The sequence below is a fragment of the Protopterus annectens genome, chromosome 3.part1 (assembly GCF_019279795.1).
Source record: "Protopterus annectens isolate FY-2018-M chromosome 3.part1, PAN1.0, whole genome shotgun sequence".
NCBI classification, from domain to species: domain Eukaryota; kingdom Metazoa; phylum Chordata; order Ceratodontiformes; family Protopteridae; genus Protopterus; species Protopterus annectens.
In genome coordinates, this window is record NC_056732.1 from 1,519,618,632 (window position 1) to 1,519,644,781 (window position 26,150).

At 39.5% G+C, this 26,150-nt stretch overlaps 1 protein-coding gene across 1 annotated transcript in view; it reads right to left on the bottom strand.

Annotated features, from left to right (window-relative positions):
• Window positions 1–26,150, bottom strand: part of IQCA1L (IQ motif containing with AAA domain 1 like) — a 1,829,164-nt gene that overhangs the window by 305,460 nt on the left and 1,497,554 nt on the right. The window contains exon 16 of the mRNA XM_044067599.1: window positions 22,252–22,338. Within this exon, the coding sequence (XP_043923534.1) occupies window positions 22,252–22,338 (87 nt within the window). The remainder of the gene's footprint in view (window positions 1–22,251; window positions 22,339–26,150) is intronic.

Here is a 26,150-nt window from a genome sequence, read left to right on the forward strand (position 1 = left end):
GAGCGTACATGTAAGGTCCCAGTGGTCATCACATCAATACTGTAGCATTCATAGTGGCAGCCTTTGCATACTAGGACGCATATGTCAGGTCAAACTGCATTTGTGGGTAGGGTTTTGTAATGCACACAAGTGCGCACCTATTGTGAATGTCAGTGATCTGGGTTGTACCACAGCTTGTACTGAACATGTTCATAAATGCACATATTATTCTGTACCAATGCCACATGTGTGTGTGCTCAGGGACATGGCTGAACTTTGTGGGAGTTAACATAGACTTTACAGATTCAGCAGATGTATGCATAGTTGCATAGCAGACTGGCCATACAGTCAATGTATTGTTTTATTGACTGAGGACTATTCAGAGGTAATGTCCACCTTTTGGCTGGATGCGGTCTCTTCACCTATGTGGTGAACCACATACAAGCAATTCCTGATGAGTGCCAATACTTGGAGCCTGAATGCAACTATGTTGCCATCCTGGGTAGATAGGCCTATCATTGCAGTCTATGTGTGTATGGGGTTGGCACTGATGTGGAAAATGGTGTGGACAAGTACTTGCTGTATGGCATGCTGACACTGTTATCTGCATACAGCTTGAGGCTGGGAACTTGAGAGCATTACATACTCACTGTATGGTTCATCACAGTGTGTTAACAGTTTGTGGTTTAATGACAGAGTGCAAAATACTTAAAGTTCACACAGCCTTAGGCTGTACCTGCATATGTGGGTGGTGCCAATTAGCATTCATGCCTATATACTTGTGGGTTATTGGGGCACCAGTTAGTCACAGGGCCTTAACATGTATACATATTGCACACACATAAGTGACAATGAATGACTTTGCAACATTATCAAATGTGGAGTGTGGGGCACAACCTGTATTAACATGACAGTTGGTAAGACATACCATGGCTACGGCAATTGCAGCACACAGGACTTCCTCTGGTTTGCCACTATGATACAGTCTTTGTGTGACACTACCTTAGCTTACACTATTTGTCATAACATTTTGGTGCTTTTGCTGTGCGATAACTGCTCTATGCCATCAGTACAGGACCGTATGACATTTTTGTTGTCCTACACTCTTGGAACCTTTTACTTGTTTCAGTTGTTGTCACAAGTCACACCTTGCCAAACATGGACTGCAACCTGCAAACTGGTACAGGTGGTGGCCATACCTGTGACCTCTGCATATGTTTGCAGATTGTCCTGATGTGTGACACATACTTTCTTTCCATCTGTCATAAAATGTGGTTTTCTGGCGAACTGTCAGAAAAATCATGACAGACTAACATTGCAGATTGATGACAGCTATTGTCATATAACGACACATACACTATGGAAAGTGAATTTGCATGCTGCACAACTGGTTCTGGTATCTACTTTCCATGCATGTCACAGCAATATGTGAAGGTTGTGCTCAATGTTTGGTGTTTCCCCATTTTTCCATATGGATCTAACTAGATGTCTTTCTGTGCGGGGTTGTGAGGTATGCTGGTGGCCATAACACAGGTAGACTGCTGCAAGGGGATGTACATACACACACACACACACACACACACACACACACACACACACACACACACACACACACACACACATGACCTGCCTAGAACTGAACCTGCCTAGTTGTACAAACGATACTGCTGAATACAAAACACAGACACCACAGAGCTACTATAGTGTTGCAATGTCTGCCACTACTATTCAAGTGGGTGGCAATTGCAAGGGCTGTTAGGATTGTCAATGGTGGGTTCACAGGCCCTTAACATAGTATAGCCATCTGAAACACAGACACACACAGCTGCGTGGGGACATGCATTGAAACACACATGCACACAAGGTTGACACATTTGCTATTATATGACCTACCTCTCTAGTTATGTACAATACAAACTGATATGACTCTTGCATGCACCATAGTGCCTTTGTGTTAGAAAATGTGTGACTGTGATTGTAATGCAGATGCCACCAACTGGCTCTTTAAAGAAATGACAGGCCTTAAAATGATATAACCAGCACACACAACAGCCACACAGGAAATGCTTCTCTCACAAACATACAGACAATAGTATAGCTGGCTTCGCTCACAAACACACACACAATAGTATAGCTGGCTGTATTGAGATTCAGACATCTACCTATCAACATGTACGTACTATAGTGCTGTCTATTTATCATGGGCCACAATCCTTATAGTGCTGACAAATGTTCAAAGGTACATCTAAGGTGAATGACTTCAGCAGTCCTTGTAAAGTAGGGCAATGGGAAGTGTACTTGGGTGAAATAAGCCTCAAAATGGTATAACCAACACACACAGAGGATATGGTTCTCACCCACAGACATGCAGTATCACAGTTGTCAGTAATGAGATTAAATCCTACCTACGTAGTGATTTGTACTACAGTGCTACGCAGTTATTGCATGTGCCATGGAGCTTATAGGTACATCTAAGGTGAATAACATCAACATGTCTTGTAAAGTAGGGCAAGGAGAAGTGTACTGGGTGTGAAAGGCCTCAAAATACTTTCACCTACAAACACAAATACCCACACATGTCAGAACTGAGATTAGAACCCCTGTCTATCTACTTACTTGCACTACACTGTTACACAGTTATTGCACATGCCACAAAGCTTATAGGGCTGACGTGTGTCCAAAGGTACTTCTAAGGTGAATGACATCAGCAGGTCTTGTAAAGTAGGGCAATGGGAAGTGCACTGGGTGGGAAAGGCCTCAAAATACTTTAACATACAAACACACACACACACACACTCACACACACACACACACACACACACACACACACACACACACACACACACACACACACACACACACACACACACACACAAAGGCAGGTGATGTGATATTACAATCCCTACCTCACTAGTGTTACATAGTATTACACAGTGGAGCTCACCTTCATGCTGGCACATGCAACTGGTTACAACTGGTATGCAATTGTCTTCAGCAGGGCATCACTTTATGCCTTTCAGGGTATTCCTGTCTATGACTCACTCCCTGTCTGTGTCTCCCTGCCTCTCTGTCTCTATCACTGTCTGTCTCTCTCTTCCCCATGTCTATGTGTGTGTAAGCTTGAAATATTTTACATGTTGCCCATATATATGTCCGTGTATCACGTGACAGATGTAGATATATCACATATGGGCCACCTACAGCTAGCTGAGGGTCACCCTGTACAATGGGTGTGGGTAGAGACAGTTAAGGTGTACATAGCTGTCTGTATGCAAAGACAGATATGCACAATACAGTTATATTGTCCGATGTGACGTTAGATAATGGCTGTAATTCTCAAAGTGTAGGAGCATGCCCAGTATGACGTTCTATAGTAAAAGTGGGACTCCATTCCAGAGATGGATGTACTCCGGTCTGGGGTTTTGTGTGCCACAGCCATACCTCTCAACCTTTTAGTGCAAGAAATCTGGAGATAGCCTGCCATAATGGGGGGACAATGGCTCAAACATAGGGAGATACTGTAAATATTGCTCTTACAAACAGAGAAAGTTGCTAGATTAACAGGGTTTTTTAGCAGACATTTTACTGACACATATGACGTCTGACACTAAAATGTATTGTGTCATTACTTACTGTCAGAAATCAGTAAAACAAAAAAACAGACACTGCTCGGTAGTAGAAACCAAATTTTAATCCACAGTAACTTGAAGCGCTTTTCATTTGTCCTCACAACAAACTTCCTCAGAAATACATACAAAACCCAAAAGCAGGTAATATTCAAATACTCTAACGTAACTATGTATCTAATCTACACATAACCACATGACCCACAGCACAGATGACAAGGTAGGCTGCCTTAATAAAGGTACGGTGGGATGTCGGTGAAGAAGCTGGGCTACTGGTAAAGCCTTGAGAAAGGCTGTGCATACCCGAGCGCTTATGGTTGAAGGCTGAGTAAAGCCTTTAGAAAGGCTTCGTATACAGGGCGTAGTTCCGGCTGGTCTGGTTGCCTGGTGAGAGGAACTGCTAGTGTGGCAGCTAGAAATCAAAGATGAAACACACAGAAAAAACAGGCAAAACAATGTAAATGTGGCTCAGCTAAGGAGCTCTGCTTGCCATGGTGGCAAAAAAATCAACGTAGTCGAAGTTCAGATTCTAGAAGGTTGTACTTTATTGAAGTAAAAAGTACCATAAGCACAATCACCATTGAAGCGTAGTTCCTTAATGGAAAGAGTGATCCTGAGGATTTCCTTTTATAAGAGATCGTAATGGACAATTGGCCCATCATCACAAATAACAGGTCTTTTGGCCACATTTTTCCAGAGAAACCCTCCTTCACAGCTAGAAAAGGGAGAAGCATTAGGGACTTTCTGGAACACCCCTGCCAAGTTAAACTTGACAACTCTGGTACCTTTGCCTGCAGTGAGCCTCCCTGCCACTACTGTAGACACATGAGCGGTGCCGCAGGCTTTTACTGCCCCAATGGCAGGAGACACTACACACCTAATGTCAGAGGCGACTGCAATGTCACAGGAGTGGTTTACAGGGCAGCGTGCACCAAATGCAATGCTTTCTATGTGGGCAAGACGGCAACTCCCTTAAAACGAGGATAGCAAAACACCTGCATGACTTAAAATACTTGAAAGTGACAAACCAGCTGGCAGTGCATGCTCTCAGGAACCTAGGACACAATACGTTCAAATTTCATGTTCTTGAACACATCCCTAAATCCCCACTAGGCGGGGACCACAACTCGCTGCTTGAGAAGAGGGAACTCGAGTGGCAAATACGTTTGCAGGCAAGGAAAAGACCAGGCCTTAACTATGTGGAATCTTTGACCCCAGTCTTGTATCTCAGAAAGATACAACACCATATACCACAACCTCTGTGGCTGGACCTCTAACAGATTTACCGACGAAATGTTACCTTTCGTGCGACAGCCAGTTTTGATCTCACCAGTCTACCTCCAGCCCACGGTCTGATATTTCCCCTGGCAAATTCGGACTCATTTGTTTTTGGTCAATGGTTCATCTATATATATGTTTTTGCCTTTCATGTCTTTCATGTTTCCTACAATGGATTGGTATTACTTTTTTTCGTGTCTTTCTAGCTTTTCAGGTTACATATCAGTGCCTTTTTTAAGATTTTTTTTAATTAACAGCCCTCATTCAGTTCCATATCTTAATACATTAGTTTCGATTGATATCCATTATTTAAGAATTTTTCACTGTTTTGTTTCTCTTTTTAGTTTCTGTATCTTATTTTTTGGATATCTAGCCTGGTTCTCATTTTTTGGTCTTATTTTTTGGTTTTCTAGCCTGTTTCTTATTTTACATACATGTTATTTTACATACATGTTATTGCTATTTCTCTAGTACGCTCGGCTTTGCTTATTATGCTCTTTTAGGTCGTCCACCATCCTGACGAAGATTTTGAAAAGTGTAGCCTAACAATGTATTTTACCAGCAAGGGTTGATTTTTTTTCAGCAAGACTATTTTTAGTTAACTACATTTTTGTAGCTAATTTTAGCTAATCTCCGAACTTCACTATTGTAGGTTTAGAGTGATTCTACTAACCACGTATGAGCTGGCTCAGAGTATCTAACCTATCAGATTTTAAGGTGTGATGTCAAGATGTCGTGCCCAATCACAATAAAGGTTTTTTCACTCACACTTGACTGGCTCCCACTGACACACCCCCAGGTACTCTTATAAAAGGAAATCTTCAGGATCACTCTTTCCATTAAGGAACTACGCTTCAATGGTGATTGTACTTCTGGTACTTTTTACTTCAATAACGTAAGACCTTCTAGAATCTGAACTTCGACTACGTTGATTTTTTGCCACCATGGCGAGCAGAGATCCTTAGCTGAGCCACATTTATGTTGTTTTTCCTGTTTTTTCTGTGTGTTTCATCTTTGATTTCTAGCTGCCACACTAGCGGTTCCTCTCACCAGGCGACCTGACCAGCTGGAACTACGACCTGTATACAAAGCCTTTCTAAAGGCTTTACTCAACCTTCAACCACAAGCACTCGGGTACGCATAGCCTTTCTCAAGGCTTTACCAGTAGCCCAGCTTCTTCACTCACATCCCACCGTACCTTTATTAAGGCAGCCTACCTCGTCATCCATTTATTCTTGGCTTCCCTAGGGTATTTTATTCATGGACATTTTTCCTCGTCTGCATAAGAGCTTGAATACCCAGGTCCCACAGACAATCATTTTCCTGCTGGTTATTTTATTTATTCAATGAATGTCTTTCCAGTTCGCATCTCTTCTTCGGGAACTGTACTACTTATTGCTGTTTTCTGTGTGTCGTCATTAATACAATCCAAAAAGAAACAAACAAAAAATTCCATTGGTCTTGCTTGAAAGTACCTGTAGGTCAGAAATGGTGTGAGGATTCTGAAGTACATCTACAGTACAACTTGCATGAGGAGTGGAAGAGACAGACACAAGAGCCTGCTCATTTCCTAGGATCTGAACCATGTGTATTCATATCAAGATGGACAGATGAAATGTTCTAAATCTTCCTTCCTTAGATGGCCTCAGAGTCTATGTGTTTGATGAGTTTATGTGTCTATAATTGCTCACAAATAGTAAACACCACACAGACCGGCACTGTTTTCTAACCCTCTTGCACTGGTGGCACATCAATAGTATAATCTTCTCTCTGATAAACAGCATGGTTTCAGAAATGCTTTAAACACTACTATGGCCCTTCTCTCTGCAATTGGCACAATCTAAAGTTATATTAACCATGGCATATTTGTTGATATCACTAGAGCATTTAAAATTGTAAACCAAAGACTGATCATCTCCATACTGCAAAAATGAAACTTTGGTTCTAATACAAGATAATGGTTTCAAAGCTACCTTGAAAACAAAATATTTCAAGTCCTCTCTAACTACCAGCTTTCAACAAACAATATCCTTAGTACATTAGTCCCACAGGGATCAGTTCCAGGACCCCTCTTGTTGTCATTATTTATTAATGACCTCAGTGAAGACTGTCCATCATTCAATGTTACCTTACATGCCGACCGTATACTACTACTGAAATCTCACATATCTCCCTCTAGCTTACAAAACCAACTCCCACAATCCTTATCTTGTCACTGCATCTGGACAGAGAAGAACAACTGCATAATTAATCATAAAAAGACCAACATGATGCTTTTTTTCCACTCTTCAGAAGCACTCATGGCTGATGTGCCTTGCAATAGCTGATAACCACAACAATAATATTCCTAATATTTATTATTTATTAATTGACGTTTGTTTACTGGGAAAGTCAGACTGGGTCTACAATATCAGTTTTCATGGGAAGCACAGAGAGAAAAGTTTCAAGCATAACAGATCAGTTACATACACAAAGTATACAATAGTATTAAACTGCATATTATATACATTCAGGTAAATGGTTACAATGTTAAAACAGAAACGTGAAAAGAAACAGTACAAGATTTATATTTTAACACTGATTCAATGTGAGTTCAATATTTTTGATTAAAAAGAAAACATGAACAAAATACACTGTAATACAAACATTTGTAGTATTGGTTCATTGAGAAGACAGATTAAGTCAGAATGTCATGTAAAAGGAATAGTAAGGTGTGGGAAAATGGAAAAAAATAATTATAATAGGAGAGAGGTGAAAAGGGTTGCACTGTAGCAGAATACAAATACTTAGGCCTCTCCCTTGACCACTGACCATTCCCCATCCTTCAATACACACACTGACAATATTGTGAATATGGTCCTGGCACAACTAACATTATGCAACAGAATTTCACATCTTCCCTCTCCTGCTGCTCTCATTTTCCTTTGTAAAAACATACTGCTTCCAAACTAGAATATGACTTACTACTAGTCTCTCACTCGTCTTAGAACAATCGTAGGCTTCGGACAATAGAAAATACAATTTGCTTTGCTTTCTGATCCTCTTACCCACCCCAACACCATACTTCAGAAAATCAGTTGGTTACCTGACACCGAAAGGTCAACCTTCCTCCCAGGTACACTGATTTATAAGGTGTTAAATGAAGGTTACTGCCCTCTATGAAGGAAAAAACTCTCACTAAGAGAGCAGTCATGCACACTAAGATCGAATCAAGAAAATGTTATCTCCTAAAGTAAGTCCCGTTTCAAAATAGTCACAAGAGAGAGAGCCATTTCTAGACTGGGACCCACCCTATGGAATAAACTCCCACCTGAGATAAAAGGCCAAAATTCTTTTCAGGTATTTAAATCATCACTTGGAGAACCTGTTTACAGTGAAGCAACATGTAAGTGATTCAGGGATAATGATTAACAAGATTCTCAGCAAAGACCTTATTCCAAACCCTGCCCAGCAGTATGAACAATACTAGGAACTGATTTGTATTCTGGAGTGAAGTCATCTCTTTTATAAATTGTTTACAGTGTATATATTGTATATAGACTTACATACTTTAATCACTATCCAGTCAATAACCTCCATCCATCCATTCTTCCTCAACCCCTTTTTCCCATTTGCACATGGGGTCGGGGTGTCATTTCTGTAGTGACAATAATCTTGATCCAATAACCCAGATAACTTACTAAAACCCATGCTTTCCTCTCCCCAGTTCCTCTCTACCAACACTTAGTTTTCAAATCCTCTCACCACTCACTTCCTTAACAATCTTTCTAACTCTGTACCTCCTCCTTCCTTACTTCCCCTCCTTTCACTACTTTCTTAAAACCTAATAATCAAGCAAACCAATTCCTTTTTTAAACTTTGATTCCTGATGAGATGGGCTTAGTTTGTAACTTAACGTGCACTGTTTCATACTGAAACTACAGCTTATACAATGTTTTACTCAGCTGATAGCTCACATAACTCATGTTTTTAAAACTTGACTACAGAGACATACTGTAATCCTAAGTGATGTTCACCAAGTTGTCTACAGTAAAGGAATTTGTCAAGGAAATTGCCGATGTTTGCAACAGATTTTAAATATTTGTCAATGTGTGTAACTTGCTCTTAATTTTGTTGTATGTGGAGCTTTTCTCCCTGGGTCTCTGCTGAAAAAGGACACATGTTCAGTCAGACTTTCTCGGTAAACAAATGTAAAATAAATAAATAAAATTAATAACCTGTTTGAACTCAACCATTATATTTCCCTCTAGACAGTGAAATTAACATCTGAATCCAAGCAGCTCATCTTTTGACTAGTCTGCGATTCTGCATAAATTATGCAACCTGCACTGTATACCAAATTTCAACTTAGATAACATCACCACATTGCAATGTTATTTATCTTTTTCTTCTTCTTCTTTCGGCTTTTCCCGGTTAGGGGTCACCACAGCAGATCACCTGTCCGCTCATGATTGGCAGTAGAGCTTTACGGTGTCGAGTTGCCAGCTCGACGCCCAACCTTCCACAGAAGGCACACACACACACACACACACACACACACACACACACACACACACACACACACACACACACTCACACCTAAGGCCAATTTAGAGTGTCCAATCCACCTACAGCATGTCTTTGGGATGTGGGAGGAAACCGGAGCACCCGGAGGAAACCCACACAACCACAGGGAGGACATGCAGACTCTGCCCAGCTGAGGATTGAACTGGAGAACCTTTATATTGTTCCTTAATTTATATTAGGGCTAGTTCTGCATCTATACCAAGGTGTTATTTTCATGAATAGATTTTGTTCTCTCAAATACTGCTTCAATAATTTTGTGTCACCAAGCTGTAAGATTCAAATGTAAATTTGAAGCATATTTCTGAAATTGTACACTGTAATCTCTGCATTCCTGCCCAGAGACCCAGACTGTGCCTGGAAAGAGTCTTTGGACCAGCTCACTCATCTGGTTAACAAAATCAAACAAATAAATAAATAAATAAATAAACAGCAGATGTCTATCTATATAACTCATCTTTGTTTAACTAAGTGACTTCATTAATAATAACATAGCCATACTTAAGCAAAATAAAAATGAACTAATATCAAACAAATATGAATGTAACTGAAGAGACAAATTATAGGTTCATAGATTAGTACTAGGCTAATTGTCCCTGTGGACCATTTTAAGCCTAGCCAATTACCCCATGTGAGAATCTAACCTTACACCTTGGCATTTTTAAGGTAAACACCTTAACCATTATGCCAACCTCCCAATGTGATCAGGTTAAACAAAAGTTTCTCTCCACTGCAAAATTGAAAATTTCACTAACATATTACATTATTCATTTGTTAATCAGGTAAAAGTTGTTTCTGCTCAGGGTTACCTGGGAACACAGTCTATTTAAGTGACCTGATCAGGGTGACATAATAAGCAATGACAGCTGCAGAAATCAAACCTTAACTACAGAGTAAAATGTTAGCAGCTCATAGACTTAAATCTCTTTACTAATTGCCAGATGTTTCAGAGCCAATTCGCTTGGCTTCCTTAACTGACAACAGACCCAAAGTCACTCATGCTGTTACAGGAAGAGGACATGTCCATCCCAATTCAGTATTACTTTCAATCCCCTATTCAGATATACAACCAAAGTAACCATTATTATGCAATTTAGTTAAAGGTGAATCACTGCACAGCCCCATTTCAACATGTTAATCACATCTATAACTCAAACTTGTCAGCCCCAAAGGGAGATTATTTAGACCAGCCTAGCCCATCGTCACGCCACGCCACCCCTTTAGTATGGGAAACGTTTATTTACTGTGCCTCTGTCGCAGCAGTGACACTGAGGTAATTCCTGGGGTATATCTGCGTATCTCCCATCCATTGGTCAAGGGTGATGAATCTATCCCTCCAGCACACCTTAATAGCCGTGTGTCGAGGTTTAAATCTCCCCCCTTGTGGCTCTTCACTTCCTTCTGATTTCTTTCTTTGCAGCTAAAATCAACTGGGGTAGGAATGTTTTCTTGTTACTGGGCCAGTTTGTCCTTTGTAATGCACCTATCAAAAGAGAGGTGGGGGTCAAGCTAACCCCTGCAAGGAAAACTGCATTAAACTTGCACCTTACCTTTTCCTTGGAATAGTGAAGGCCAGGCAATTTCAAAACTATGACAGCAGTCATCGCTAACACTAATTACACACTTCCAAAAATCCAAGAGAAAAAAAAACAGCTGTCTGCAGTTTCTATACACTATAGCAATAGGATGTAAAATACTTATGGAAACATTCCGAGTTAAATTTTCTAAAGTACCAGAACTTAGTTGCATATCTCAGAAGCCAAAATAAAATATATACCTCCTTTCAGCAGAAAGATCAACCTCCTCAAATGAAGGCTCAAAGTCTGTTGAAGGGTATCACCGGCCTCCTTTTCAGTTCTCACCAATGGGACATAGACCCTGTTCAACAGTCGGTATGTCATACACCTTTCTTGCCTTGAACCAATTAGAAAACAAATCCAACTACGACTTATTTATTTGCATGGTTAGTGATATCATGACATTGCAAAACTATTGTAAACTGCCTATATGCAAAGTAGTGGTCAAAACCTAACTTGAATTTGATCCCATCTGTCCAACTAACACTAACTGCTCCACTTAATGAAATCTGAATACCTGTCAACGCCTGGGTATATCACCTTGCTCAGGAGTCCAGACTCCAGAGGTCCTTATTGAGGTTAATTTTGTCCACAATTGTTCTACTCCAAATAACCTAGATGACTGTCAAGCAGAATTTTCAATAGCAGTCACCATCTGAAAAGGCTCATGAGACTGTCCCCATCTAAATGAATACAGTCACTTAAATTATTTCTGTGTATACTCAGCACTTCTAGGAGCATAACAGAAGAATCCAAAAAACAGAACTTAAAAAAATAATTATACAGGTCTTTAACAGAGATCATTTCTGGGAGGGAGGGCCATTCTACACCATGAGACCTAAGCTTTCCTATCTACCCCTACAAAAAGGCAGAATTAAGCTCCATAGCCATTTCAAAAATCCTACTGGTGGCTCTGAAGGCAAAACATATTTAATATATAAAATATAGGGCAAATTAATATTTACAGTAGCTATACTCATAGTGGGTGGTCTAATAACTAATAAACCTTCCACTCAGTAAACTTTTCCTGGTAAATCCTGTTCTCCAAGACAAAATCTCTTCTATAGTGTACACAGGGCAGGAACTCAGAGTTTACATTTTTTGGTGGGGAAATCACTGGCAAATACCAAATCTACACTATCTGAATATTACAAAAATTGGATTTTCAGAGAATTTTGCATTTTAGGCCAGAGAACTCATTCATTATGAGTGCATTCGAACATCATGCATTTCTTCTTATAATGCTGTCTGTGTCCCCCCTCTGGGCCAGTAATCAAGGAGCCTGAATCTTCACCACTGACACTGGACAGGGACATTCACTTGCAACAAAAATAGATACACACAGTATTTCCAGGTGCAGCTGTCTACATCAAGCACAATTTCCCTTAAGAGTACACAGGGAACACACTCAGTCCATGGTCTGGGTGTCTCTATCTATATCACTCCAGGTCCCCAATAAGACTCCCTACTGGCACAGCAACAGAGTTGAGTCCTCAGCCAAGTGTCCAGGCCAAGCCCTCCAGCACCATCTCTGTGAAACCAGTGCTTCATGTCCCTGCTTCAAGCAGCTGACATACATACTCTTTGAGATTTGATACACACACACACACACACACACACACACACACACACACACACACACACACACCTGGAAAAGGCTGGCACAGATTTACTAGCTATGCCTCATTCTGCCCAGACTATAAGGTAGTTACTGCCATCAGACACTCCAAAGCCAGCTACTCTAAGGCTCTTATAAGGGTACCCAATTATACCGAGTGAAATTTAATATTAGTACAAACTGTAGTGTTTTGACCAATGCAGTAAGGATTTTAGGAGTAGCCACATCTTCACTAAATAAATATAAGTACTCTCAAAAGTTAAAATATTCTTTAAAGGACAAGCCACAATTTAAATATATTTGATACTCAATAATATAAGAACATGAAAATACCAAATATCTAGTATTTAAATAACACCCGAGTTTCAATCACAGCAAATATTAAAATAACACAGATGAATAGATTCATACAGATATAGAAAAACAGTACTTAACTAATCTCACTATATTTTCCTGACTGATCTAAGGAATTACTATTCCCTGGGCACTTACTAGAGCAATGCAAAATGAAGTAGGTGAGGGTCCTTCTTTGTCAGGTTCAAAAAACAGACTGCTCTGAGACTTCAGTCTCATCTAGTATTAAAAGACATCATTTCAGTTATGGATTACAGAATGACATCACATACATCTGGTCATCTGACTTCTGGTTGTCATGCTACCCTCTTTCCTAGCAATGACCCAGAATCCCGCATGCATGTATCAATGATACACACATATACAGCTTTGCTAAGATCTGTTGTAGCTTCTGGAAGTCATAAAACAATTTCAAACATCTACCTATCCAGAGTAGCAATTAGTTCACTGCTAATGACAATACAAAAGGCTTCCTAGTACTTGATTTCTCAAGCATTTTGTCTCTAGCTGCAGTCAGAACTGTAAGATACAATCTTTATGACCTAAATTAAGTAATTTAGTTTCCTACTGTTTTTCAAAGTTAGCTGGACTGAGCTTAGCCTCTTCTCTTCCAGTATCCTCTGTTAACATATATACATTTCCACAGTTTCAACAATACAGTCCGATATAAATGTATATTTCCTTTCTGTACAGCAGGACACACTGTTGATATATATTTAACACAAACATGTTTACAACTGTATTTTCAGTGCAAGCATCTGCACAAATTAGCTTGATATACAAATGACATATAATTCTTTACAAAATTTTAGCCAGCTATGCTGGCATATGTTACACATCCACTGCTCTACGTCTCTTGGCATAGCTGGCAATACCTCACATCATCACACTTGTCTCATTAAGACTAATGCTGAAGATGTCTGTGAATGGGCAAATTGGGAGAAAAAACTAGTGTTGCTCCTTGAGTTCTTATGATTTTGAAAATAATGTTTTGAAATGTTATTAGCATGTGTAATCTTGTCAAAAGCTCCTGGATGTTTGTCAATGTAAGGACACATTGAACCTAGGTATTATGCTTTTAAGAGGCCAATCAATCTAAAACCAAATATGTGAAGTTAGTAAAACTGTATTTATTAAGATGGGTATACTTTGCTATATGTAATGGTTGGTATGGGGCTGGTTCAATTATACTTGTCATAGGTGCCATCTATAAGAATTGTCCCACAGATCTGATGGCTTTGAAAGAAATGTGGCAGAGAAAGGATGTTGGAGCCCTTAACTAGTGCAATAAAACACTGGTTTTCTGTTTGTGTGGGGTCTGAGGATGCCATTGTTGATCATTTTGAATTGAAGAAATGGTGTATTTGTAAAGCTGCTTGTATTAAAAATATACAAACAGTGTGCCCTGCTAGACAAAAAAAATATTTAAATGTATTATTGTAACTGTTGAAATGTATATATTGTAACAAAGGATACCGGAAGAGAAGAGGTTAATCACAGTCCAGCTGCAGCTAACTTTGAAAAATGTTATGAAATTAAATTACTCGGCCTAGGCTATAAAGATTGTATCTTACAGTTGTGATTGCAGCCAGAGACAAAATGTCTGGAGAAAAAATTACTTACTTCTGTGTTGTCTTTAGCAGTGAACTAATTGCTACTCGGGAAGGGTAGACGTTTGAAATTGTTTTATGACTTTCAGAAGCTGCATCACATCTTAGCAAGCTCTATGTGTGTGCATTATTGATACCTATGTGCTAAATCCTAGCAGTTTCTAGCAGTGGGGGGGGGGATGGATTGGAACCAGAGGTCAGATGACCAGATGTATGTGATGTCATTCTGTAATACATCACTAAAATAATGTTTAATACTAGGTGAGACTGTAGTCTTCGAGCAGTCTGCTTTTGTAACCTGGCAAGGTAGGACTCCTCACCTACTTCATCTTGCCTTGCTCTAGTAAGTAATCAGGGAATAATAATTCTTTAGATCAGTCAGGAAAATGTAGTGAGATTAGTTAAGTATTGTTTTTCTGTAGCTGTGTGAACCTGTCCACCTGTGTTATTTTTAATATTTCCTGCGACTGAAACCCTGGTGTTTTTTGTAAATAGATATTTAGTATTTTCATGTTATTTTATCATTTATTAAATATATTTAAACTTTTCAGTAAAAAAGCAAAGAGTGACCAGACCACAGCTAATAAAATCAAGCCAAGTTTTATTCCAGGAAATACAAATGGTGAGTGCTTTTGCAGTAAAAAACTGCTTCATCAGACAAATTCTTCATTCCACTCTTTATTAATTGCTATTGAGTTCTGATTGTCTCACATGTATTTTTAAACTGATGAGTGGAATGAAGAATTTGTCTGATGAAGCAGTTTTTTACTGTGAAAGCACTTACCATTTGTATTTCCTGGAATAAAACTTGGCTTGATTGTATTAGCTGTGGTCTGGTCGCTCTTTGCTTTTTTACTGGATTTCTTATATTCTGATTGACCAGTTTGCACACACCACATTTCTGTTTCAGATTATATTTAAACTTTTCACTGAGGCTGGTCTTTTAGAGAATATTTTAATCACTGAGAGTACTTATATATATATATATATATTTATTGACAGCTCTGGCCACTCCTGAAAACCTTACAGCATTGGCCAAACACTACCATTTGTATTAATATTAATTTCACTCAGTATAATTGGGTACCCTTGTAAGAGCCTTGGAGTAGCTGGCTTTGGAGTGTCTGGTGGCATTAACTACCTTATTACCTTATAGCCTGGGCAGAATGTGGCATAGCTAATAAATCTGTGCCAGCCTTTCCCAGTGTGTGTGTGTGTGTGTGTGTGTGTGTGTGTGTGTGTGTGTGTGTGTGTGTATCTGCTTGTGCAAATCACATCTCAAAAAGTGTTTGCCTGTCCTCTGTTTGGACACTGGTTGCACAGAGAGAGTGTTGGAGGACTTGGCTTGGCCACTCGGCTGGGGACTTAACTCTACACCTGTGCCAGTGGGCAGTCTTACTGCTGACCTGGAGGGAGACAGATAGGGAAATCCAGACCATGGATTGAGCCTGTTCCCTGTGTGCTCTTAAGGAAAATTGTGCTTGATGCAGAGAGCTGCATCTGGAAATAGTGTGTGCACCCATTTTTGTTCCAAGTGAACATCCGCTCCAGTGTTAGTGGTGAGGATTCAGACTCCTTGATTACTGGCTCAGAGTGGGGATGTTACAACAAGTTTCAAGCATGTCTCCCATATCAAATTACCCTTAACAATCCCCCATAAATCTAAAATAATCATTACTTCATCAATTATACAGCATTTAATAACTTCATTAGCTCCCATGTTGAAGGTCACATGATTTTATCAAGAAAAGTCACTTAATGCTGCCAGTGTGCCTTAAAACATGACAGACTAATGGGTGTGTTGACATCTGCTAATAACTGTAGGATCAAAAATAGATTCTACCCTGTCTTTCCCAGGACTTGCATGTCCTATCTTTACGTCAGGTATTACTTCTTTAAGAATTCCAGTTTGTAGTGCTGTGGGCTTATCACAGGAGTCATAACACTATGTATTTTATAGAACTATTTGTGTGCATCCAAACCTTCTTCCAAGAAGAATTCACCCACAGGTGCAATAAAATTTTATCATTATCAAAACAAAACATATACAACATGAGCAGCGACACCACTTTCAACAGACAGTGAGGAAATTATATTATCTAATTTAGTAATAATATTTCACTAAAGAGGTAATATTGCTGAATTTTCATGTTTGTTCACAGGAGAGAAGGAGGTTAGAGGAGAGTCTAAGGTCAACAGTGACCAGGCTAAACAACTGGAAGTTGACTGGAGAGAAAGTGCAAAAGTACAAGGAAATACTCAGGGCTTTAGCACCTCAGGAAGAAGAGGAAATAGGTGGAGTCAAAGAAGAATCGCAGCACCTCAAAACAGCATGTGTGAGAACTACACATCAGTTATGCAGCACAGCCAGGTATGGAAATAAGGTACATAAAGAAAGCTGGTGGCAGAATACAGAAATCCAGGAAGTCATCAAAAGATAGAGGGAATGCAGGAAAACGTGGGATGTAAAAAGGAGAGACCAGGCAAAGAAAGAATACTGGTTGGTGAAAAAAGAGGCTAATAGAGAAGTTGCAACAGCAAAGAACAGCATCAGACAGATCTATCAGTTTCTAGAATGTGACTCAGTAGATGATACAAATAAACTATATCACATTGCAAGACAAAGAAAGAAACACAAGGAAGATAGTCAGACACGCTTCATAGGGATGCCATCAACAACTGCTCACCAATCCACAGGATATCAAAGGCCAATGAAAGGTGTACTTTCAGCAGTTTCTGAATGAAGAAAACCTCACAGAAGCTATAATTCCCCATATGCAGCTTATGAGAAAAAACAAAGAAGAAGCTACCTTAGAAGAGGTAAGAGCAACAATAAATAAATTGAGGTCAGGGAAAGCAGCTGGCTCAGGTGATGACGATGATGCAGCAGATATGATCAAGATGCTGGGAGAAGTATGGGAGAAATTTATCCTGAGGTTACTCATAGCAGTATGGAGAGAGAGGTGGACCCAGGTGACTGGTGAATAAGCATTCTAGTATCACCCTACAAGAACAAAGGGGACATTCACAACTGTGAGCAGTACAGAGGCGTCAAACTGTATGAAAGTGAGGGGGAGGGTGACTTATAAACAAATATGCAGAGTAGTAGAAAGTAAGATGGGAGATGAGCAGTCTGGATTCAGATCAGGATGCAGCACAACCAACCCAATATCTGCAGTGAGACAGATAGGTGGAAAGAAACTAAAGATGAGGAAAAAGCTCCACTGGGCATTCCTAGACATTTAGAAAACATATGACAAGGTTTCAAGAAAGCTGATTCGGACAGTCCTGTGATGGTTTGAAGTTCCTGAGAAATTGGTGAAATTAGTTCAGGATATGTACAACAACCCAGTGACACAAGTATTGGGAGGGAGTGTTCACCAGGATCAGATCTAAGCCCACTGCTGTTCATACTGGTGATTGAATAAGTGTGCATCAGGGTTGGCTCTAAGTCCTCTGCTGTTCATACTGGTGATGAACTATATTAGTAAATGGGTTGGCAGAGACTGAGCAGTAAAGCTGCTATATGGAGGCAATGTGGCATTACATCTGAGCAAGAACCTCAGCAGATGATAGAGGAATGGAATGGGAAACTGAAGGCACATGGAAGAAGACAGAGCACAGATAAGACAGTTGTAATGACACCAAATGGAGGAAATCTGAAGAAGCTGAGAACCTGAGATAAAAGGAAAAACAGTGTAACAAGTTAACAGTTCAGGTGTCTGGGAGGAGTGATTGAGGAGAAGAGAAGCCTGAATGAGGAGGTCAAAGCTAGAAAAAGAGGGGATAAATTTAACTGGGACAGAGTGTTAGGGGTAGTGTGTGACAAAAGAATGCCAAAAAAGTTGAAAGGTATGGTGTACAAAACAGTTGTACAACCAATACTATATGGTACAGAAACCTGGGCAGTTGAGGCAGAGCAAAAATAATCCATGAACAGAAATATATGTGCATATGTAAAGAACCTATCTACACAATGCTTTAAGTTTCACCTCATACATTACATTATTCAAAAAATGCTCCAGATAAACCCGTTTTCTTAAACACTTATTTTAAAACCGTGCATTCAACAATAAATTGTTCGTCTAATGTTACCATCTGGGCAGCAGGAACAAACATGTCAAACGTGCCAGGGTTTTTATATAGGAAAGAAGGAACATAAACTTAAAGACAGAATTTATAAACATGTCTATGAAATAAAGAACAAAAAAGTCACAGATGCTTTATTTAAACATATCCAGGAAAATCAAGGACAGAAAAATTTGCATGCAGTGCAACAGGAGGGCCATGGTCACTGATGCTGGAAAAAAGAGAATTGTATTGGCAACTTTTTTGAATGCAGCAAGTTCGGCAGGTCTTAACACACATATATCCTTAGCCTGTCTTTTCAAACTTAAAGCAGTGTGTCAATAGATTCTTTACTTATGTGTGATTTTGCAGTTTGTTGTATTCTGTCAGATGATGTTGGGGTATCTCCCCATCCTTGAGCATTATTGGAAAAAGGCCTCACAGAAAGCAATAAAGTTTGATAGCTACATTGAATCAGCTGGCTGTGACTGAAATGGTTACTACATAATGGTCACTTCCAATCCATACTATATCCATTTAATAAATAGGAAACATCCTGGACTGTCTAAGACTAGAAAATGCAAGACATGTTCCTTGAATATACAGAGTTGCAGAATAAATTACATACTGATACTTAATCAAATTAATCGTTGAATATCAAAAATAAAATTCCTGTCATATACATTGCGTTGTCAAGGTTACTCTTTAGAACGATAGCATAAGGAGAAAGTTGACCATAAAATGTTGCAATTGTTAAATGCATAGCAGATTGTATAATTAAATACAGCATCCATGGGACCAGATGACATCCCGGGCTGTGTACTACATGAACTACAATATGAACTGGCACCTCACCTATGTGTCATGTTTAATCATAGCCTCACCTCAGGTTTCATGCCCACTGAGTGGCGCAGAGCTACAGTTATCCCACTCCACAAGGGGGGATCCACCTTGGATCCAGGAAACTACTGTCCCATCAGTCTGATGAGCCTTATCTGCAAGGCCATGGAGCGTATTATCATGGAACTTATAAACAAAGACATTGGCAACCTTCAAACACTGGACCCCACCCAGATTGGGTTCGTGAAGGGACGATTTTGTCTCCTGAACCTGAATGACTTCTTCGAATCAGTCTCCAGAGCCATGGACAAGGGTAAGGTGGTTCACACAGCCTATCTAGACCTTGCCAAGGCATTTGACACCATTCCCCACTCTGGAATCATAGATAAACTTACTAAGCTGGGCATTAATCCCTACATCACCCAATGGATAGCTAACTGGCTTACTGATAGAACCAACACTGCAAAAGTAGCAGACTCCAAATCCAGCTCCAGACAAGTGACAAGTGGAGTACCTCAGGATTCAGTCCTGGGACCGCTCTTGTTTGGAATCTACTTCTGTGAAGTACTGGCCAACACTAAGGGACTCTGGCTAACAAAGTTCGCAGATGACTGCAAACTGGGAGCCATTATTGAATCCCGAAATGATGTGGATACTCCACAAAAGTGCCTTACAGAAACAGATGCTTGGTGCCAGAGCCATGGGCTCAAGCTCAATGCCAAGAAATGTATAGTTATCCCCTTTGGGAAAAAACATGTACCCATGAATTACCATATAGGTGGCAGTACATTAAACACCGAAAGTGTGATAAGAGATTTAGGGACACAGGTGGACAGTGGTCTCACCTTTGATAACCACAACACCACAACAGTCAGGAAATCCTTCTATGTGGCACACCTCATCACTAAGGGCTTTTCATCCAGAAAAAATGAGGTCATTGTCCCACTGTACTCATCCCTCATTAGACCCATTATAGAATACAACACCCCGTTTGGTATGTACCTCTCAAGACATCTGCAACAACTGGAAAGGCCGCAAAAATACCTCACTAAAAGAATCACAGGCCTAAAGCAGATGCTCTTTGTTGACCGCCTTAAAAAACTCCAGCTATACTCTGTCGCATATCGTCTACTCAGAAGGCGATCTCTGCTTAACATACAAGGCCATGTCAAACTCAGAGCTGTTGGACATGCTACACTTAAAGAAATCCCAATCCCTCAGAGCCACATGCTCCAGGGATCTAAACCTTGTCATCACAATAAACAAAACATGCTGGAGGGATAGGTTCCTGACCCAGAGACTCCCCAGACTCTGGAATAGATTGCCCATACATGTCAAGCAGAGTGCCTCTTTGGCCCTCTTCAAAAGGAACCTTGATGATTGGATGGGAGAAAGGAAATTCACCCCAGGGATCACGTCAGTCATCCTGGTAGACAGGGGTCCAGGGAAGTAAATAGTGTGGGAAGAAATAGCCAGGGAATTGTTATGGCTAGGCTTGTATAGGCCCTAGGGCTGATAGCCTAGTACCAACCTATGAACCTATGAACCTGTCTCTAGGCATAACAAATCTGAAGGAAACTGACCTTCTGATGATACTGATGTGATATAATTCTAATCAGTCTAAAGAAATAAAATGCACATATTGAAGTAAAGAACTGAATAAGGTTTCTCACAGACAACCCAGGAATGCAGAACAGATCATTTACTCACCTTCTTCAGTGAGGTGTGCTCCTGCATACTTACATTTTCAACACTGGGGGCTAAAATGGAGGACCATGGTGCTTCCTCTTTTGAAATGTCCTAATGGGTTATCAGAACCAAATCAAGAACAGGAAGCTGGCAAACTAGGGAAAAGTCTTAGCTCCAACTCTTCTGCCAAGATCTGATGCAATCTATAGTTAAATATGTCTTTACATGCCTGTGAATGTAACTTTGCATAAAAGTGATACCATGATTTTCATTTTTGGCTTATGTTTTATTTATTTCAACTGACTAAAGACCCCAACATTCTTACCAATTTCAACTATCTGTTGATTAATTATTCGCATGTAAAGCTCTCCTGTACAGAAGTGGGTAACAGTCGAATGTCTGATATTATGTACATTAGAGATTTTTATTGTTTTGTTAGTCTGAAAGTGTCTCTTGCCTTTTGATGTACAATGTCTCATCTAGTAGCAGGCATGACTCACTATACTTTGCAGGCTACACACTATACTAGATTACTGCAGAAAAGGTTACCTTTCATCATAAGTTAGATGCATCTGTTGCACTTGCTGACCCTACTGTTGGACTCATGCCTTCTGCTGTAATATTGCATCTAGTCACTGAAATCCACACCTTCCCACAGGAAGGAAAACAGGTCTTAGACCACTCCATGTTCAGTCCTTGGCTGGCACTCTAGCTGCTAGCTGGACCTGTGATGCTGGCAGTAACAGACAGTACTTTGAATCCCTGCACCAATGGGCTAGTCATAGAACTAGTCCACTTATAAATGCTTTTGCATCTTTGCTCTTTTCTGACATGAACAACGACAGCAGAGTAAACTGATCTTTTATGGAGAGACGGACTATAATTGTGTTTGTATCTGCATGGTAACATTTGTAACTAAGATTTAAATTTACAGTCTATAACTTGTGATATATGGCATTCAACTACTTTAGCTGTATTCTCTCTCAGTATCTGCTTGAAATGTGCTGTATTTACAAGTCAAATAAGATTTGCACACTGAACAATCTTACCTCTTTTTCCTCCCTTGGTACCTTCTTGTAGAAGATTTTCTCTGCATCTCCAATCCATATCACAGATGGCTGCATCTCTCTTGCCACCTGGAAAAAAAAACAGCAATGTTATATATTTATTTTAAATGACATAACATTCACTTTTATTTGTGTTATACAGGTAGTTAAAGCCCTAAGTTATTGTTCATCTTCTTGAATGACTTAAAGAGAAAGGTTTAATTACAAGAATATTTTCAAATGGAGTGCAGCAAAATTCAGTTTCTTAGCATAGTAACTAACAAGATGCTTCATAATACAGTGACAAATTATATTGCTTACAGGTAGAGTTAATTACACAAAGTTTTGTATTCCACAAGATAACACTGATATGTATTTAGTGGTCTGACATATTCTCACTGAACAGAAACTATTTTGTATAATCATATCAAACAGGTCGGATATGAAATTACAAGTCACCAATTCTGCTTCATTAACTTGTGTGTGTGTGTGTGTGTGTGTGTGTGTGTGTGTGTGTGTGTGTGTGTGTGTGTGTGTGTGTGTGTGTGTGTGTGTGTGTGTATATATATATATATATATATATATATATATATATATATATATATCTGTAGGAGTATGACAAAACTGTCATGCATAATAATGATGGTTGAAGGGGCAAAGACACCACAATACCCTTTATTACATATTATAATCCCCAGATCTGGTATATATTTACTTAAGTGCAAACTGACAAAACAATAGTAGAAGTTTGAAATTTCAAACCAGGACATTGGGTTGGCTCATGATAAGTCATTGCTGTTTGGACCCAAGTCAGCCAGGGGACCATTACAGGTATAATAAAAGTTTAATCTACCACCATATAACACATGCAGATCATTCACCCTTTATTTGTATTTAAACAACATAGGTAAGTAAGGCTACAGGGCTGTCATGCACTTGCATCACAGATATCCAAGAGCATGCAAATTTGGAGCTGAGATATTTATTTACTGTTGTTTGATGACTGGGTGAGTGGGCTGTTCATTTGATCCTTTTCAACCATGATCTAGGCTCTGAAGAGCAAAAAGAATACATAGTATGTATAGTATCAATGCAAAGGAAGTAGACAGATTCAAAAGGATGAGTATGCAGGAATTGTACACAGTATCGATACAAATTAAATGTACAGATGTAACAAGATATGTTTGCAGGAACTAAACCATGAACAGGTACGTATGCAAGTGTATATATTGATGCAGACTGAATAATTTAGCTTTATCCATTATCATGGAAGCATGCACAAATAGCACCTTTAGGAGTCTGTTCGTTCAGTTCAACACTGAAACTATTCAATATCTGTTGCTTCTTTATTTCCATTGGGAGATGATTCCATATAGCTGGCCTTACTTTGGACACGTCTCTTTCATACATATTGATGTTTTGAAGCATAGTTTAGTCATACCTCATTCAATTAGCACAACTGCAGAAAGTTAAAAATAATGTTGGGACAAATGGCAAAAATCAGAGAAATTTTAAACATTGGTTTTGTAAGAGTTGCTAGAAAGCGAATATTCCACTTCTCTAACAGGTAGTTTTTTAAGGGGTAGACTGCATCTCAATTTAATTATTTTGAATAACATTGTCCAGGCATTTATCTGATAGGATTAAGGTTCTGAGCTGTTAATGCACATGATGCCCGAAGCCCTGTGCTGAGTATGTGTTTTAGTCCAATTTTCTTCAGGTTGCATAAAAATCACTCAGGTTTGTAATGAGCATCTTTAATACAAAATAGCACTGTGAGTCCAACTATAAAAACATCCTTATTAATTTTCTCTTTTAACTGTACACTTCTCACATGCATCCTCCACTGAATTAGGTGTAGATATTTTACACTACTTTCAATGGTATAATAACATATATGTTCTTGCATGTAAAATAGGTATACATACCTTAGAAGAATAATGACCTTCAATAGCCAGGCTTGGACACATTATCAGCAGATCTCTATTATCTAGCACAGAGCAATGTCTGGAACACTGTGATGTTGACACTGAAACTATCAAAGCAGAATATTTTAAGATAGTTATGGCCACGGTGGTGCAGTGGTTAGCATTGCCGCCTCACAGCAAGAGGTTCTCTGGTTCAATCCTTGGCTGGGGTGCCTTCTGTGTGGAGTCTGCATGTCCTCCATGTGGTCGCGTGGGTTTTCTCCAGGTGCTCCAGTTTCCTCCCACATCCCAAAGACATACTGTAGGTGGATTGGGCACTCTAAAATTGGCCCTAGGTGTGAGTGTGTGCATGTGTGTGCCTTCTGGGGAAGGTTGGGCATGGGGCTGGAAACTCGACACTGTAAACTTCACTGCCAATCATGAGCAAACAGGTGATCTGCTGTGGCGACTCCTAACCAGGAAAAGCCAGAAGAAGTTACAAAATGCATCCCCAATAATTCTAAATCCTTCCAGAGAGTATGAGGTATGTTACTCAACAGCACAATAACTGCAACATACACTTTACTTACCCCCAGTGGAACTTAATAACAACTTCACCCTGTTCTTTAATAAAGGACCTGTGCTCTCTCACTACAGATAGAGAGACATAAAGGAACAAGTGACTAAACTGGGAATGGGCAAAGTGACCCAGAGAATGGCAAAAACAGAAAAGACAATTAAATGCTATTTACATCTATAAAAAACTGAAAATTGAAGTACTGTGGCATCAGATATATAAATAAACATACAGAATGTTACTCAGTTACATATTTTGGCTACTGTTAATTCACTTGCACTCATTATCACATTCCTTAGCTCAGGTACGCTTTCTGAATAATTCAAAGAAGTATTGGTTACCTCAATCCAGAAAATAGACAAGCAAAATAAAAGTGAAAAATTGCAAGCCTCTTTGACTCTAATTCTAGGGAGGACCTTTCATTTTTTGTGTTCCCAATGGTGATGTTTACAGATTTGTCTTTGGCACACCCAGTGTAGAGCACTTATAGTATTACTGTACCATTTTTAAAAAAATGTTCACCATAGTGGACTGATTTGTCTTTCCAAAAGGCAAGGCCTGTTTGTCTCCCTTGGTAAAGTGTTTGAAAAGCATATTCACACTAATCCTGGTATTACAGCACTTACGTTGATTTTAAAAGGAACACAGTAATGGCATTGCATTTATAATTAGCCATAGATCTAATGATGCTGTGACATTACTGTCCTGGTAACATCCATTACTGAATGGCATGCACCAACCTCTGGAAAGCTGCCGTATGTAATCTCCTTTAACAAATATGGACAATCAGTTAATGTCTGCTAACTGCCTTAGTCTGTCTCATTTTCACATTCTTAGAAAAATGTACTCCCTAAAGCCACTGCAATTTCCTGACTACATCAAAAATAGTTTCATATTCTCAAGCATATTTCAGGTGAGGGCCTGGCATATCTACTAGTTTAATTAAATTAAAAGACTATCTGCATACTCACCTAAATTTTGGAAAGGTGGCATGCATTGTCCCTTGCATCATCCAAGTCTTTAAACACATTCAGGTACCATCTTCTTCTAGGAAGGATGGCAGACTTTAACTTGACTCAGGCTGCAATTAGAGATGCCCTATCCTCTTATCTTGAAGATAAGGATCTCTTATATGGGAAGAGGTGTCAGTACTGCTTGGTGTTCCACAGGGCTTACTTAGTACTAGGCCAAGTGTTTTTTGCAGTCTTTAAACATATGTGCTATATCACTGTAATTTATCCACATAAGTTTACCTCAAGTTGCTGACATATCAGAAAACTGAAAAAGCACCAGACTAACTAAAACATTTCAGTCTTAAGAACCTTAGTAAACAGGAAAGACTGGAAGCCCTGTCCATGTACTCTGTGTCCTATATAATCCTGAGAAGTGATCTGTGCTTCTCTTACTGTGACTTTAGA